Source organism: Crinia signifera, chromosome 1, assembly GCF_055691185.1.
Source record: "Crinia signifera chromosome 1, ASM5569118v1, whole genome shotgun sequence".
NCBI lineage: Eukaryota > Metazoa > Chordata > Amphibia > Anura > Myobatrachidae > Crinia > Crinia signifera.
In genome coordinates this window covers 262,688,868-262,707,360 of record NC_139217.1, presented here as the reverse complement: position 1 = coordinate 262,707,360, position 18,493 = coordinate 262,688,868, and the positions used below count along the sequence as shown (strand labels likewise).

Below are 18,493 nucleotides of genomic sequence, written 5' to 3'. Positions count from 1 at the left end.
CCCATCAGAAGTGGTAAAGGCAAATACAGTAGTACAATTTAAACATGCTTGGGATAGGCATATTGATATCCTTACAAAAAAAAAGCATCAAATATGGGCCCTTATTCTGATCGGTGCGGCCGGATCCGAATATGCGGCCAGGACCGTGCGTGCGAAACCCCGCCTTCCATACGGATCGCCAACTCCGTCTGTACGCGGTAAGAAGCTGGCCGAACGGACCGCACATGTATTTTTCACGGAATACGCCTCCTCCATCTCAGGGAACCTCCCCCATCATTCGATGGTTGCAGACCATCGAATGCAGGACCGAGTGGTCCACCAGCTCCCGCAACCTCAGACCACATGGACATTTTTCCGTGCAAAAGCAGGGATCTGGGCGGGCAGCTGACATCCGGCGATGTCATATGTCCGCCCCCTACACGTGCGTCACGGCCGCATTACCATACGTACGCCCAGCGTTTGCATGGGAACGCCCATGAAACGCGGGGCGTATGCATATGGTAATGAGCCCAAATAGCCCTTCATGCCCCTCTCCACCCCCTGTTCAGAGTGTTCACATTTCATGCGGGATTTGGCCGTACGCCCCGCTCGCACATGCGCAGAGACGCCTCTGCACATGCGCAGACACAAAACATCGGCGGCACGAACGCACGCGGATATTACCGCACCAATCAGAATAAGGGCCATGGTTTGAGGTAACATGTTTAAAAAAGGGGCAGACTAGATGGGCCAAGTGGTTCTTATCTGCCGTCAAATTCTATGTTTCTATGTTTCTATCCATCAACGGGGTACTGCAAAACAAAAGAGACACAACTCAGACAGCAAATGATACCCTTTCGGTGCATATCACCTTAATCCTGGGCTGTATATATAGAGAGAGAATAACTGAAAGGCTGATTCAATGCAATTCAATGAACTGATTCTAACTTGTAGAAGAAGAGAGGTGCCCCCTTAGGAGCAGGAGCCTGGTGGTAGGTGACTCCATTGTCTCCCAGAGTTCTTCCTCTGTTGTCATTGTATTTTTGTACTTGGCTGTTGATCTGTACAGTGGGAATGCACTCAAGGTGAACTTTACTGGCCCCATCAGTGTGCTGTAGAAATCTTTGCTATTGTTTTGCAATTTCCTGTTTATATAGCAGATACTATTATGTCAGCAGAGGGAGGTGTTTCATTAGGTGGGGGAGAGACTTCAGCCTTATATATATATATATATATACATAGAAGCAAAGCTCAGGGAATCACACCTGGCATTCAACATGATGGCACCACACATTTTATCTGCTTTGGTAGTTGTTCTTTGTATAACATCTAATGGTAAGAGAATCATCATCATCATCATCATAATTAGAAGTGTTTAGGTTGTATCTAACAGCAGTTATAGAATACAGTATACTGTAGTAGTTTTCAAGTTCTAGTTTTATTTTGTATGTAATACTGTAGATACCTATGTGTGTATAGATACTATAGAATAGGGCATTACAAATGCTATAACAGTTACATATCTGTCTCAGTGTGCAATAAAGTTCAAGTCATATTACTTAAAGTCTTTATTTAATTAAGAAACAAAGCATAGTAGAGACTAGTTACATATTCATATTAAATGTGAAATCTAAATCCAAAGAATATTATGGCAGCAGTTTGCACACATGAAAAATCAACTGTGTGTGTGTATATATATATATATATATATATATATATACACATATATATATATATATATATATATATATATATATATATATATATATATATATATATATATATACTCCTTAACCCTGCTCTCCTGGCATGTCTTTTTCCAATTTAATTATTAGCAGAGTGGCAATCTGATGGTGCTGTCTTTGCTGCCATTATATATAAGGCATCAGTGTAGTATTCATTTTTGTTTAACTTTTCAATATGTTACCCTCATTTTCTACTGTGATTGCTGCTCTTACTAATGTATTACTGAGAGGTTGCTGTGATTATTCACATTGTGGCACAGCACCACACTGCAGATTCCTGAAAAGCAGTTTAGCTGCGGCTGAAGAGGAGCAACCAGAAAACCTGGAAGTAGGTCAAGGGTAGGGGTAGCCAACTCCAGTCCTCCAACAGTAACGTTTTCCATGTCTCCTCACAAAATCACAAGTGAAGTAATTATCTCCACCTGTGGATCTTTAAAATGTGTCAGTCAGTAATGAGTGCACCTGTGCACCTGCAAGGTGAGATGGAAAACATGAACTGTTGGTAAATCTCGAGGACTGGAGTTGGCTACCCCTGGTCAAGGGTTTGAGGGGTGGAGCCAGAGGAATGCAGGGCTAGAGAGATGAAGGGAGCTGGAGAGACTATGTGGGATCTGCTGAGATACTGTTGGGTCTGGAAAAACACTGTGTAATGGGGATTATACACTTAGAAAATGCCCCTACATCGCTCTGTGTGTGGTAGCCATAGCAATAGTGATGCACAACCCCTTGCATCACTATCGCCCAGTGATTAATATACAGCATGCTGGATCAGGGCTGCCACTAGGAATTTCGGGGCCCGAGACTGATTTCCAGTCTGGGCCCTTCTGGACCCCCCATCCCCCTCCCCTTACTTACCGCCCGACTCCTGCCACAGGTCCCGAAGCACAGGCGGCTTCAATGCTGGACACAGGCAGCCAATTAAAATGCAGCACCGGCTGATGAGCTAATCAGAGATTGTGTACTGGCAGCCTCTCTGATTGGCGAACGGTACACAGTATTTTAATTGGCCGCTGGTGTCCTGCATTGAAGAAGCAGGCAGCACAGCGGAGGAAAGGGAAGGGTGCGGTGGGCAAAATGAGCTGCCCGGGCCCTTCCAGAGGCTGGGGCCCGGGACAGCTGTACCCACAGCACCCCCTTGTTGGCGGCCCTGTGCTGGATATTAATCGGTCAGGGCCAATGTTCTCACCAGAGAACACTGTAGATCACTCAGCACACATTGCTGTGTGCTGATCGATCTTGCTGAGCAGTCTGAGCAATCTAGCATCGCTCAGAACGCTCAGCACATCTCCTCATATTTAGGCCATTTAAGACACTGACACACTACCACACATAGGTAATGCAGACTATCAAGCAAATGGCCCATATATGCCAGGAAACCAGGTATTAGAAGGCACCAAAATGTGGGCGTACTAAACCACAAGATTTCTATTGCCACTCCTGCTCACAAAGATTTATCTTTCCAATCTGTCTGGTGGTAAAAAAAATCTGTTAATGTATGTGAGCAAATAAGTATCAAACATTTCCTCCCAAACACTGGAAAACAGACAATGGTCATTTAGAGAAATTGGTTAAATGCATTGGATTTAACAAATTCATCCAAACAATACTTTAGGGTTGCCAACTTTAAAAATCTCCTCTCCAGGAGAAGCCTGGAGAAGAGACTTTCAGGGGGTGTGGCTTGAGTGTGGCATCCTTAAGCCCCGCCCCATTATGCAAAATAGCCAAATCCACGGATCTCTGTGGGGGGCGGGGCTAAAATGATGCAATTGTGGCATTTTAACTCCGCCCCCTCCTTTGAGACCCGCGGATTGCGGCATTTAAATGCTGACGACGGGGGAAGACGGCCGTGATCGGGGGGGTGTCCCCCTGAATCCGGGAGGGTTGCCCACCTTTCCAGGGGGGCCAGGAGGGGGGCCCAATTTTCGGGAGACTCCCGGCCATTCCGGGAGGGTTGGCAACCCTGCAATACTTTTGACAATTTCCCTGTGTTTGGGAGCAAATAGCTGATTGTCATTTGCTCCCATACATTACCAGATCTTTGTTTGCACCAGATAGATTAGACAGATACATCTGTAGGTGTGTAACCAGCTAAAGGCCCCCATACATCCTAAGGACAAGTCGGACCTAATTTCACCCTGCAGCTCCCCGGGAGGGGGACACACGATTAGGCACTTGATGTGCCAAGGTGTGCATATGATAAATCGCATGGATTTATCATATGCGGTCCCCGGGGAGCTGCAGGAGGAGGGAGCCGTGCGGGGGATGACAGCGGGCGGGGGATGCCGGCTAATAGAGAGCCGAGCAGGGGGAGGCTGCATAGGGAGCCGGGCAGGAGGAGGGTGACAGTGGGAGAAGCAGGGTGCCGGGCAGGGAGGATGACGCTGGCTGCCGGGCAGCGACGGGAGCCGGGAGGAACACAGATAACTTAAAAATAAAAAAGCCCATACAGAATGACTAGCAAGCCATTGATTGGCTGAGACCTCTCTCAGCCAATCGCTGATTGGCTGAGAGAGGTCTCAGCCAATCAATGGCTTGCTAGTCATCTTTATGGGCTCTTTTTTTTTTTCAAGTTAGTGTGTTCCTCCCGGCTCCCGCCGCTGCCCGGCAGCCAGCGTCATCCTCCCTGCCCAGCGCCCTGCTTCTCCCGCTGTCACCCTCCTCCTGCCCGGCTCCCTATGCAGCCTCCCCCTGCTCGGCTCTCTATAGCCGGCATCCCCCGCCCGCTGTCATCCCCCGCACGGCTCTGGGGCTGGGCTGCACATAAGATTTAGCAAATCTTATGTGCAGCCCGTCCGACCTCCCGACCCCGATCCGATGCGCACAGGACCGCGCATCGGATCAGACGGGGTGTCTGCAAGTGCGATTTGGGCCGATTTCACGGCCCGATTCATCCGAATCGGGTGAAATCGTGCCCAAATCGCATAGTGTATGGGGGCCTTAAGATTGAAGGTTCAGGAAACAATAAATAATCCATTGCTTAACTGGATCTCTGCTTGAAATAAAAATGAGCCTAGATAAAACCTTTATTTAACAAACACTTGGCAGAGCACTGATCTACCCTACCTTTTTACACCGTGCCAAAGCCTCTCGTTATATTTGTATTGCTACCATAACATAAAGTAATACATTCTATTTGTTATTGTATTACTTTATGTTATGGTAGCAATACAAATATAACGAGAGGCTTTGGCACAGAGTAAAAAGGTAGGGTAGATCATTCTATTTGTATGTAGCTGCAAATGATCTTTTTATTAGAGATGAGCGGGTCCGGATCTCCGGGATCTGACAGATCCGAACATCGCGATCCGAGTCAGGCTCGGGAGTTCCCAACTGAATTCCAGACCGAAAACAAAGCAAAACGTCATCATCGCGCTGTTGGATTCTCGCGGGATCGGGATGTTATTTAAGACACACACGCGCCCCGCCATCTTCACTCCATTATAGGAGAGGGAAGAGGGTGGGTGGGAGATCTGTGCTCCGTCCTCTCTGCTCTTTGCTCCGTGCTCCATGCCCCGTGCCCTGTCCCCTGTGCCCTGTGCTGTGATTTATTTTGTGTGATTTTTTATTTTGTTGTAAACTAGGTGCTGCAGTGCTCACACGCAGGGGCTGCAGTGCTGCTGACTGTACACTCATAATACAAGGGGCTGTGTCCAGTGTGTCAGGGGCTGTGTCCAGTGTACAGGGGCTGTGTACAGGGGCTGTGTACAGGGGCTGTGTCCAGTGTACAGGGGCTGTGTCCACTGTCAAGGGGCTGTGTCCAGTGTCCAGGGGCTGTGTCCATTGCCCAGGGGCTGTGTCCATTGTCCAGAGGCTGTGTCCATTGTCCAGGGACTGTGTCCAGGGTGACGGGCTGTGTCCAGTGTCCAGTGTAACGGGCTGTGTCCAGTGTGACGGCATATATCTAGTGTCCAGTGTGACGGACTATATACAGTGTCCAGTGTGACGGACTATATCCAGTGTCCAGTGTGACGGACTATATCCAGTGTCCAGTGTAACGGGCTGTGTCCAGTGTCCAGTGTGACGGCCTATATCCAGTGTCCAGTGTGACGGCATATATCTAGTGTCCAGTGTGATGGCATATATCCATTGTCCAGTGTGACGGCATATATCTAGTGTTCAGTGTGACGGCATATATCTAGTGTCCAGTGTGACGGCCTATATCCATTGTCCAGTGTGACGGCCTATATCTAGTGTTCAGTGTGACGGCCTTTATCCATTGTCACGGCCTATATCTAGTGTCCAGTGTGACGGACTATATCCAGTGTCCAGTGTAACAGGCTTTGTCCAGTTTCCAGTGTGACGGCCTATATCCATTGTCCAGTGTGATGGCATATATCCATTGTCCAGTGTGACGGCATATATCCATTGTCCAGTGTGACGGCATATATCTAGTGTCCAGTGTGACGGCATATATCTAGTGTCCAGTGTGATGGACTATATCCAGTGTCCAGTGTGACTGACTATATCCAGTGTCCAGTGTAACGGGCTGTGTCCAGTGTCCAGTGTGATGGACTATATCCAGTGTGACGGACTATATCCAGTGTAACGGGCTGTGTCCAGTGTCCAGTGTGACGGACTATATCCAGTGTAACGGGCTGTGTCCAGTGTCCAGTGACGGACTATATCCAGTGTCCAGTGTAACGGGCTGTGTCCAGGGGCAGTGTCCAGTGACCAGGGGCAGTGTCCAGTGTCACAGGCTGTGTCCAGTGTAAAAATAAGAAAAATAAATAAAAGTATTAAAATAAAAACAAATTTTTGGAGGTTGATGGAGGAGGAAATAGTGGGAGATCAGCAACCTGATAGAAGTACTGAAGCTGCTACCATCAGTCAGATTCATGATGGCAAGGCCGATGGTCAAAGGCCTAGAGGCCATGTAAAAGCAAAGCATAAATCTCATTTTACAATGGTCCATAAAAAAAAAATAAAGTCACCTGCGGAAAAAAATAAAATTGGCAATATGCCATTCACCACACGCAGTAGGATGGAAAGGCTACGGCCTTGGCCTTTGTTTCTGACTGATGGTACAGCATCTCAGAATAATGATGGTAGCCCTTCTGCTACTACAAAAAAAGAAGGAAAGTTTTTAAGACAAAGGCGAGTTCACAAATGTCACAAATCCCAGAGGAGAGTCTAAGTGTGTCCGCGGATGCCATATGTGAGCCGGAGCTTTCAAATACTGTTCATGAAGAGGAGGTTCATTCCACCATTTGCATGCCCTCTGCAAGTGTGTGCAAGAGCATCCACAGTCAAGATGCTGACTTGGTTATTGCGGATGCTTCTGCGGAATTGGATGAGGATGTGGATTCTGTTGGTGTAGCTGGCACACAGAGGGATGCGGATGATGACGATGTTGAGGATGATGTTGTTTGTTTTAAGGCACCGACGGAGATAGTTGTTGTCCGGCGTATGGAAAAGCCCATTGTCATGCCAGGGCAAAAGACAAAAAAATCCACCTCGTATGTATGGAATTATTTCTACCCAAATCCGGACAACAACTGTCAAGCTGTGTGTAGCGTTTGCAAAGTTATAGTAAGTAGCGGTAATGACGTGCAGCACCTTGGGACCTCCTCACTGTTACGTCATTTGCAGCGCATCCATCAGACGTTTTTGTCAAAAGAAACTGTGAACAAACATGTAGCAGCCTGCCCAGCGTCACCGTCCTGCTCCCCTTTCTCTGTTAAATACAAGGGCCTGCAATCTCCTCAAACACCTGCATCATCCACATCCTCAGAGATTATGGGATTGGGAAGTAGTCCTGCACCCAATGTCATGATCCTGACTGAATCCTCTCCTATCCTGGATTCCTCAGAAGTATCTTTAACAGCTACACCTGTTGCTTCTGCTGCTGCTGCTTCCAGGAAGGGGACCAGGAATGCTAGTCCTGATCAGTTAACCAAGCAACTGACTGTAAGACAATCCTTTGCAAGGGATGAAGTATGCCAGCAGTCACCCCCGTTGCAAAGCGTATTACCGACGCCATAACAACTATGTTGGTATTAGACGTGAGTCCAGTATCCGCAATCAATTCTGTGGGTTTTACCCAGTTGCTTGAGATCCTGTGTCCCCGGTACCGAATTCCATCTAGGTTCCACTTCTCCAGGAAGGCAATACCCAGACTGTACACGGACATTAAAAAAAGCGTTGTTAGTGTCCTTAAAAATGCAGCTGTACCGACTGTCCACTTAACCACGGATATGTGGACAAGCGGAACAGGGCAAACTACACACTACATGTCTGTGACTGCTCACTGGGTAGATGTATTGCATTCAGCATCAGCACCAACAGCAGCAGCAGCAACATCATTTCCCATTGTTATTCAGAGGCAGGCTACTCTGTGTATCACCGGTTTCAGTAAAAGGCACACAGCAGAAAACCTCCTAGAAAAACTACGGGAAGTCGTTGCGCAATGGCTTACCCTACTTGGACTCTCCTCGGGATTTGTGGTATCCGACAATGCCACCAATATTGTGAGTGCATTACATCTGGGCAAATTCCAACATGTCCCATGTTTTGCTCACACATAAAAATTTGGTGGTGCAACATTTCTTGAAAAAGGACAGGGGTGTTCAAGAGATGTTGTCAGTTGTCCGGAAAATTTGTGGACATTTTCGCCATACCACAAGTGTGTGCAGGAGATTGCAACACTTGCAAGAAATTCTAAATTTGCCCTGCCATCAGCTGAAGCAAGAGGTTCGTCACGAGGTGGAATTCCACCCTCTATATGCTTCAGCGGATGGAGGAGCAGCAAAAGGCCATCCAAAGCTACACCTCGACCTATGACATAGGGAGAGGAACGGGAATGCACCTGAGTCAAGCTCAGTGGAGAATAATTTCCGTGTTGTGCAAGATCCTGCAGCCCTTCGAGGCTACTACATGCAAAGTTAGTTCTGACACTGCCAGCTTGAGCCAGGTCATTCCCTTGATAGGCATTTTGCAAAAGCAGTTGGAGAAATTGAAGGAGGAGTTGAAGCAGAGTGAATCTGCTAAATTTGTAGGACTAGTGGATCACGCCATTAATTCACTTTGCAAGGATCCAAGGGTCGTCGATCTCTTAAAATCAGATCATTATATTTTGGCGACAATACTGGATCCTAGGTTTAAGTCTTAAGGTGCGTACCCACGGTAAGATATAGTGCAAAATCTAGCACACTGTCTAGCTAGTTTCGAATAGCATGCTAGATAGTGCGCTATATCTTACCGTGTGTACACACTATCCGACGTACGATGCACGCTCCCGACGGTCGTCTGGCAGGGAGCTGCTCGGGTGAGCATGCAACTCAATTCTGGCTAGAATGCATAAAATACAGTGCATATCGTACTGTACACTGTATCGTATGCTTTCTAGCAAACAATGTGCGTCATCAGCGGCACACCCTGGCCACTTCCTGGACACTGCCCAGACACTCCCCATCAGCCATTCCGTGGCACACGCACCCAGAGAAGGCCAGAGGAGCTGGTTCGCCTTGCCCTATTGCAGCCTTTTCCTTTATCATCATTAGAGCTCTCCCTCTCTGCTAACACAGCAGCTCCTGCATACACTGCCAGCAAATTATAATGAAAAGGATCCATTATCACCTTGGAAAAGGTTAATTAGCACACAAGCTGCAAAAATCTGGAGAAGAAATCCAAACTATTCACTCTGCAGAAATGCAATGATTTTAAAATGGCGGCTGAGCCTTGATACAACCCTACAAACATAAACACCCACTTCTACAGCCTGCCAATGAGGGTGTTGTTATTTTTTCAAATCCCTGCCCATTATGCAAATTGGTTAGGAGACTGTGATCGTCCAGAATGTAGCCTACTAAGCTGTGACGTCAGATCGTATACGATATCGTTTTCAGATCGTACATTACTTTAAGTCAGGCATGTCCAAAGTCCAGCCCGGGGGCCAATTGCGGCCCGTGATGTCACTTCAAGCGGCCCGCAGCCTCCAGCCAGAAGCGAGTGGCTGGAGGCTGACGTGGGACGCACAGCACAGGACTCTAGAAGTGGGACCTCGGCGAGCACACCTTTACCTTGCTAGCTTGCTGTCTGCATTGGTGAGGGGTTGCCAGCTGCCACTGTGAGACGTGTTTGCCATCTTTCAGATGAGTATGTGTCTAACTCCTGCTGCTGCAATAATATATTACCCTCCACTGCGATCACAGTGACAGCAGTGTGCGGCGAGGGGGGGAGCAGCAAAGGGAAAGCTTGCTCCCATAATATGCAGAGCGGAGAAGGGCGGCAGTGGGAGCCCAAGCATCTGTGAAGGGAGGAAGTATGTGGTACATTCAGAAAAGGGGGTCAGGCAGGGGAATATACAGTGAAGGAGGGGCATGCTGGGGGACATTGCTGAAAAATAGCACTGGTCTTACTATGTTATGTGAACAGTGAATGGGGGCAGAGTGGGGGACATACACAGTGAATGGGGCAGAGTGGGGGGACATACAGTGAATGGGGCAGAGTGGGGGGGCTTACAGTGAATGAGGCAGAGTGGGGGACATACAGTGACTGGGGCCAGAGTGGGGGCATACAGTGAATGGGGCCAGAGTGGGGGCATACAGTGAATGGGGGCAGAGTGGGGGAAATATAGAGAAGAGGGGTCAGGCAGGGAATATACAGTGAAGGGGCCCGCTGGGGGACATACAGTGAGTGGGGGCATGCTGGGGGACATACAGTGAATGGAGGCATGCTGGGGGACATACATTGAATGGGGGCAGAGTGGGGGACCATTCTGATGTGATTAATGGTTCAAAGAATGTCAGCCTGAATGGTCGGCCCCCACACATTTTCAAGTCACCATATCTGGCCCTCTTTGCAAAAAGTTTGGACACCCCTGCTTTAAGTCCAAATCTGATGCTTTTCAGCCTATAGTGTGTTCCTGTGAAATTGTATACGATATCGGACGAGATAAGAATCATACCGTGGGTAAGCATTACATTGTGTCTTTGTTACCAATGTGCACAAATCTGCAGAGGTGCATAGACCTCTTGGTCCAAAAATTGTCAGCTGAAGCGGAACGTGGCAGGCACACAACTCCTCCTTCAATTTCTACCACTGGGGTTGCGAGGAAAAAACTACATTTTCCTAAGAGACCCACTGCTATTCAGTCCGGAAATATATTTGACATCTGGACCGGACTGAAGGAGCTTCCTAGCATAATGGACATGTCGACTGCTACTGACTATGATGCTATCACAATTAATAGAATGGTGGATGACTACTTTGCCGATAGCATCGATATAGGTATGTCAGACTGTCCATACTATTATTGGCAAGAAAAAAAGGCAATGTGGTGGCCTTTGCACAAACTGGCTTTGCTTTATTTAAGTTGCCCACCCTCCAGTGTATATTCTGAGAGAGTCTTCAGCGCAGCTGGGAACCTTGTTAGCGATCGGCGTAGGAGGTTACTTCCACAAAACGTGGAGAAGATGATGTTCATAAAAATTAATTTCAAATTCCACCAACTGGACCTCCTTCACCAGCACTTACGTCCTCCTAATACACACAGTCCTCCTGTATTGGTTGATTCCAGCGGTGACAAAATAATTGTGTTTGAAGAAGAGGATGAGGGTGAGGAATCGGATGCTGAGGATGACATATTCTAATACCAGTTTGTGCAGTGCCTAAGGACAATTTCTTGCACCTCTTTGTATGTTTTTGCTCTTTGGAGCATTATTTTTAAGAATGACATCTTGTAAAGCCAGTTTGTGCAGGGCCAAAGGTCTATTTCATCTTGCAGTTTTTTGTATTTTTTTGGTCTTTGGAGCATATTTTTCTTTTTTAAGAATGACATCTTGTAAAACCTGTTTGTGCAGGGCCCAAGGTCAATTTCATCTTGCAGCTTTTTCTATTTTTGGCTCTTTGGAACATTTTTTTCTTTTTTAAAATGACATCTTGTAAAGCCAGTTTGTGCAATGCCCATTGCCAGCTTGCTTTGTGGGGTCCCAAACAAACCAATCATTTCAGCCACATATGACAGTCCCTGCCGCTGAAGTCCTTGTCACTGAAATTATTGGTTTGTTAAACTGTGCATGTCCTGTATGAAACATATGGGTGGGAGGGCCCAAGGACAATTTCATCTTGCACCTCTTTGTATTTTTTGCTCTTTTTTGGGGGGTAGTTTATTAAAATGCTACCCTGTCTGCCCCTGCAGTGCTGCTCTGCTTCCAAGATGTGCCAGGTTGGAAGTGTAGGGTCCACATGTATGTGATGCCCACTGCTGTCGCCTAGCTTAGTCATCCAGTTACCTCGGTATAACCTTTTGGCCCAACTACAGTAAATGAAAACTATTTTGTGAGCTGTGAAGTGATCAAAATTGACTAGAAATGAGTGGAAATTAATGTTGTTGAGCTTAATAATACTTATGGGGCAAAAACAGGCACAAAATCTGTTATTTTAGCAATTTTTAGCATTTTTCCAAAAAAATCCAGAACCAAAACCAAAACCCACAAGGGTGGTTTTGCCAAAACCAATCCAGATCCAAAACACGAAGGGAGATCCAGATCCCGAAAAAGTGCCCGCCGCTCATCTCTACTTTTTAGGTTGCAAAAAGTAACATATTCAACCTGGCCTTACATAATGGTTAGAAAATTGGTAGAGGAGTTACTTCTAAAGATTTATAGCTCATTAATTGTAGTGTATTTTAAGACAATATTGCTTGCTTATAAAGCCATTCACATGTCTAGTAAATTGTAACATTTTGCATTGGACTTATTCAACATAATCACATAATAACTTAAAAATAAATACTGTTCACAAATAGCTTGAAAATCATTTTAATTGTGTTAACTATATAATAAACTATTATTTGTACTGTGGCAATATATAAGGCAACATTGTACCAGTCCCTTCCCCACGGCTACATTTTTTACCACATAAACACTTAAAGGGGCCTACACACGGAGCAACACTGTTGAGGGATCTGTGTAACGTAGATCGCTCAGCAAGATCACTCAACACACAGCGCTGCATCACTGCTTCCCATGCTAGAGTATAGGACTTTGCCCGTGCTCTCCCCGACTTTGCAAAGCTTCAAACGGACACTGAAAACTCACCTATTCATCAAAGCGTACCCTTCCACTGCTTAACTTGAGGCTTGTCCTCTGACCCCTGCAACACTCCTTGACATTCTCTACCTGCTTACATCCTGCTATCAACCCACCTCCCACTCTCTTGCACCTCATGTAATCTGTCTGTCTGTCTCCACTTCCTACTAGATCAGTGGTCAGGGAACTCGGTCCTCATTACCCCACGCAGTGCATCTTTTACAGGTCTCCTCACAGAATCACAAGTGAAATAATTAACTCCACCTGCGGACCTTATAAAATGTGTCTGTGAGTAATTAGTACACCTGTGCACCTGCTGGGTTACCAGCAAAACATGCACTGTGTGAGGTAATGAGGACCGAATTTCCCGACCACTGTACTAGATCATAAGCTCTTCAGAATAGGGACCTCGTCCCTCTCTTCACATTTTACTCACAGCTCTCCCATACTCAAACACTCAGCGACCATCTTTGTCCACATACTCACCTCCATCTTTGGCCACCAGTCTCTAGTAGTACATTAATCAAGTCCTCACTACCTACATCTAAGCTGTATTGTGTATTGAATTGTGGTGCTCATTTTACCTGTACTCTATTTTTGTTATATATTTACTGTAATGTTAAGTTTTGTCTCCCTGTACTGTTCCTTTGTACGGCTCTGCGAAACACTTGTGGCGCCTTATGAAAAAATTTGGGTATTGTAATGTGTATACCATGGGAGCCAAACTTTGTTTTACTGTTTTACGAACAGTGTTGTTTTGTAGACTTGTTATATATTCCATCTTAGCAATGAACCACACTCTGGTAATTAGTTTCTGTCGGCTGGGGGCGTTAGGATTTTCCCACTTGCTGGCTATTTGGTGCTTAGCCGCACAAGCAACATCCAAAATTAACTTGTTCGATTCCTTAGAGAAGTGGTCAATTGGGGCGCATAAGAGTAGGTTAATGGGTTCAATAGGAGTGGGAGGGGTGACGAGTCGAGAGAGGAGAGAGAGAACCATCTTCCAGAATTGTGCTATAAATGTGCAGGACCACCAGATGTGATAAAATGTCCCCCTCTGCCCGCAATTTCTCCAGCACAAATCTGAAGAATTTGGATATATACAGGCGAGGCGAGTTGGGACCATGTACCATCTGGAATAGACCTTGTAGCTCGTCAAAAGTTTTAGAAGCACAGTCCCCAGATATGTGGTAAATTCTAATGATACCTGCTCGAAGCCAGGGAGAGGCCATCAGGGGACTGAGGCCCGGTGGAAATGAAGGGTTACTCCATAAGGGGGTTAGAGGTGATGGGGATGATGAAAGTTTATATTTTTTATTGAGTTTCTCACAGATCTTTAAAGTCAATTCTACTGTAGGAGAACTAAAGGAAAAATGTGGATGTTTTTTACAAGGCAACCAAGGGAGATATGACATGGAAGGGATCTCCACCAAGTCGCTTTCCAGATCTACCCATCTTTTACTTTTAGCGGGAGAATGCCAGGCTATAAGGTGGCTGAGCCGAGTAGCTTCGAGATAGCGCTGTAGTAAGGGCAGGCCAAGTCCCCCATCCTGGGAGCGTGTAGATAGAATATCTCAATGGATCCTGGGTTTCTTGTTGTTCAAAACAAATTTACAAAGAGCAGATTATATATCGGTGATCGTGGACGATGGGATTGGGATCGGGAGGGTTTGAAATAGATAGAGCAGTTTAGGGAGTATATTCATTTTTATAGCGGTGATGCGGCCGATCCATGAGAGGAAATATGATTGCCAATGTTGTATATCTTTAAGGATCAATCTTATGAGTGGGGGTCAGTTGGCCTTATAAAGGGAGCTATAAGATTTAGTTATCTGAATTCCTAAATATTTGAGGGAACATTTCCTACAATTAAAATTGAAGTTTGCCTGTAAGAGTTTTTTAGATTGGTCCGTGAGGTGGAGTGGGAGAGCTTCCGACTTTGAGTTATTAATTTTGTAGCCCGAAAGGTTTCCAAATGTTGTGAGTTCTTGAAATAGGTCGGGAGTGAAATTAAAGGGTTGGTGAGAGTGAGGAGGATGTCATCTGCGAATAATGAGAGGGAGTATTGATTATCTTTAACACGGATTCCCGTGATGTCTGGGTTGGATCTGATGCGGCTTGCGAGAGGTTCAATTATTAAGGCAAATATTAGGGGTGAGAGGGGACATCCCTGTCTTTCGTAATTTGAAAGGGGGAGGAGAGCAGACCGCCCACCAGAACCGCAGCTGAGGGGCAGTGTTATAGTGCTTGTATGGCTTTAAGAAATTTGCCCTGGAGACCGAATAGTTGAAGGGTTCGGGTCATAAAAGGCCACGAGATTCTATCAAAAGCCTTTTCGGCATCCAGGGCAAGGAATAGTGAGGGAGTCTTACTGGTGTTAATATAGTGGATGATGTCGATGGTTCTCCTAGTGTTCTCTAAGGCTTGTCTAGATGGGACAAAGCCTACTTGATCAGGGTGAATCAATGATGGGAGGAGTGGATTTAGACGGTTGGCCAGAACTTTGGCAAATATTTTTAGGTCCGCAGTAGTGAAATGGGGCGGTAATTAGAAACAAGTTGGGGGTCTTTATTAGGTTTGGGGATGACTGTGATGGTGGCAGTTGTAGTGGCTGGATGAAATCAAGCTCTATCAAGTATTTGATTAAACATCTTAGTTAGGTGAGGCACTAGCGGGGCTTGAAATGTCTTATAATACGAGATCGGAAAGCCATCTGGGCCAGGGGCTTTTGATGGTTTTTGTGTTTTGAGTGCTGCCATGACTTCCTCGTCAGTGATGGGCCTATTTAAGCTCGTAAAGGTTTCTATATCTAGGCTCCGGAGGTTACACGATGATAGGTAATCTGAAGTTGATTCAGGATGTGGAGTATTTTCATCTAAATGGTCATTTAGGTTATGTAGGCGTTCATAGTATGCTTTAACGAGAGAGTTGATTTTTTAAGGGTTATATTGCAGTGTATTCGTTGTGTCCTTGATAGCTTGTATAGCTGTCTGGGCCTTGCAGGCCTTTAATCTATTTGCCAGTAAAGAGTCTGCTTTATTACTTTTCTCGTAGAAAAGTTGTCGTAGTCTGCGTAGGACCCTCTCCGTCTGCTCGGCAAGTAAAGCATTGAGTAAAGCATTGAGGGACGCCTTAGCTGCAGTGAGTTGCCTGTAAACGGAGCTAGAGGGGTGATTTTTGTGTTGAGCTTCCAACATACTAACCTCATTGGTGAGAGCAGTGAGTTTTATTTTCTGTTCCTTATTTCTAAAACATGCGTAGCTTATAATATGACCTCTAACAACAGCTTTGTGTGCTTCCCACACCAAGGGAGAGCAGGGGGTATCATCAGTGTTGAGGGAGAAATAATCCGTGATGGCCACAAGTATTTTTTCTTGGAACTGAGGGATTTTTAGCAGGGTCTCGTTCAGTCGCCAGGAAGAGCGGGAAGGGGGATTGTCGAGGAAATCAAAAGTGGCAGTGAGTATTGAGTGAACGGGCCATGAGTTGGAAATGATTGAGGATTGTACAATATGTGGAGTAGAGGGGCAAAAACATGTCGATACGGGAGTAAGACTGATGCGGTATTGAGAAAAATGTGTAATCTTTGGAAGTGGGATTGTGTGCTCTCCATACATCAAATAAGCCCGATTCTTTTATGCATTTATTTAGTGAGCGAGATATAGCGTTAGTCTGTGGGCTTGTTGATAGGCGAGATTTGTCTAAGTAGATGTCTAGAATAGCATTGAAGTCCCCACCCAGAATTAGACAGCCTTTTCGCTTCTCCTCTAGTTCCGAGAAAAAGGCTCTAAAAAAAGAAGATTGACCCGTGTTTGGGGCATATATGTTTGCAATTGTACATTCTAAGGGCATATATGTTTGCAATTGTACATTCTAAGTGAGCTATCAAGCCATTGAGAATAATAAATCACCCGTCAGAATCAGTGTGGATTGAGTGGAGCTTAAAGGGGACCTTACTACTTATCATAATGGCCACTCCATTATGTTTAGCTTGACTATTTGAATAGAAGACCGTAGGAAAGCGTCTGGAGCTGAGTGTGGGGTGTGAGTTAGCTTTAAAGTGGGTCTCTTTTAGGAATATGATATTGGCTTTGACATTGTGTATTGTGCGAAACAGAGTGGTGCATTTTTGAGGCGTGTTTATTCCCTTAACAACATTCATTGAGGATAATGTTAGAGGCATGTTAGGAAGGAAAAGGATAAAAGTAAATGCAGAAAGAAGGAAGAGAAAGTCGCAACTCGTCACTGGGGGGGAGGGGGGAGATGGAGCAGGTAATCGGGTGTTTTTGTAGGAGGGAGGAACTGGGATGGTGGGTCTCACGACCAGTGGAGATCAACCTTCCCAGAGTTTAGGACCTTTGGGTCCGGATTGGGGCAGCCTGGGAAAAGTGCCAAGCCACCTCAATACTTAATTAGGTAATAAGTTTAAAGGTAATTTTGCTGAAATAGAAACAGCGCGTAAATATACAATAAAATAGAAAAACTTGTAAACACTGAGATAGAGGGTAACATCCCTCCAGTGGTACTCCCATTACACTTATTTTTGCAGTGTGAAAGACAATGGAAGCACCCAGACATGCAAACAAGAGGAATCCTGGGCTGAGCTTTATAAGGCTGCAAATTAACAAACATGCCTTTGTGCTTCTTACATACACATACAAATCTAGGGTCAAATGTAATAGGGTATGAGAATCAGAAAGTGAGAGATTTTGGGAGAGTTTTCCCATTTTTTTTAAAAGCAGCTTTCAATTACATGGCAAAATCAACCTGGTTATTTGGTGTAAATGATTGCCACTTTAAAAAAAATGTGAAAACTCTCCGAACATCTCTCACTTTCAAAGGGCGGTATTCAATGAGCCTGATTCGCCATGTTTTTATGGCGAATTTGTGCTGTTTGGCGAATTTTTGACTAAAACGGTGAATCACCCTATTCAATGACCACATGGCGAATACATTTGAAGGTTTTTTTCGCCATGATTCACCGAGTAGCAATCGCTATCTTTTTATGGTGAAGTGGAATGTGAACTTTTAAAATAAAGTGTTTTGTTTTTTACATTTGGTGTAAAAAAATCAGGAATTTTATTCTGAGGAGGGGCATGCTATTTTTATTCATGTGCTGTAAGCACATGAATATATATTTAATTTTAAAAAAAATATATATTTTTTTTTTTACACAGCAGCCAGCAGGGGGCGCCGGAGCCGAGCCGCTCATTACATATTCATATATTCACTGCACCCGATCGTTACGATCGGGTGTAGTGAATATACGGTCCCTTGCTGGCACCCCCGGGGGGCAGCCTGTGCTGCCTGGCACCCGGGGAGCCCACCTCCCCCCCACAAACGTTCTGGGGCAGGCAGAGAGACTTCCATATCTCTGCCTGCCACCGTCCTCAGGCTCCCTGCGGCGTTCGCCGCAGGAGCTCATATTCGCCGGTCAGGGGCAGCGAGCCCCTGACACGTTGAATACCGGAGCCTGCGAGGCTCTGGAACGTGGCGAATGTGCAGCGAATCCAAAAAAGGATTCGCTGCACCTCGCAGGTATTCTCATTGAATACCGCCCAAAGTCTCAAACCCTATTACATTTGACTCCTGGTTTCTTTATACTGTATTTATGCAAAAAAAAAATGTTACATATATTTACACATTTTTGTATGCTTCACACTTATTTATGCAGGAATGGACTTTAAATGGCACCGTGCTAGAGACACGTGCGTCTATTTTTAGTTCATTACCCAAAAC

At 45.7% G+C, this 18,493-nt stretch overlaps 1 protein-coding gene across 1 annotated transcript in view; it reads left to right on the top strand.

Annotated features, from left to right (window-relative positions):
• The first annotated feature begins 1,187 nt into the window (after positions 1 to 1,187).
• Positions 1,188 to 18,493, top strand: part of LOC146074244 (serine protease ami-like) — a 28,181-nt gene continuing 10,875 nt past the window's right edge. The window contains exon 1 of the mRNA XM_083182137.1: positions 1,188 to 1,314. Within this exon, the coding sequence (XP_083038263.1) occupies positions 1,257 to 1,314 (58 nt within the window). The 5' untranslated portion in view covers positions 1,188 to 1,256. The remainder of the gene's footprint in view (positions 1,315 to 18,493) is intronic.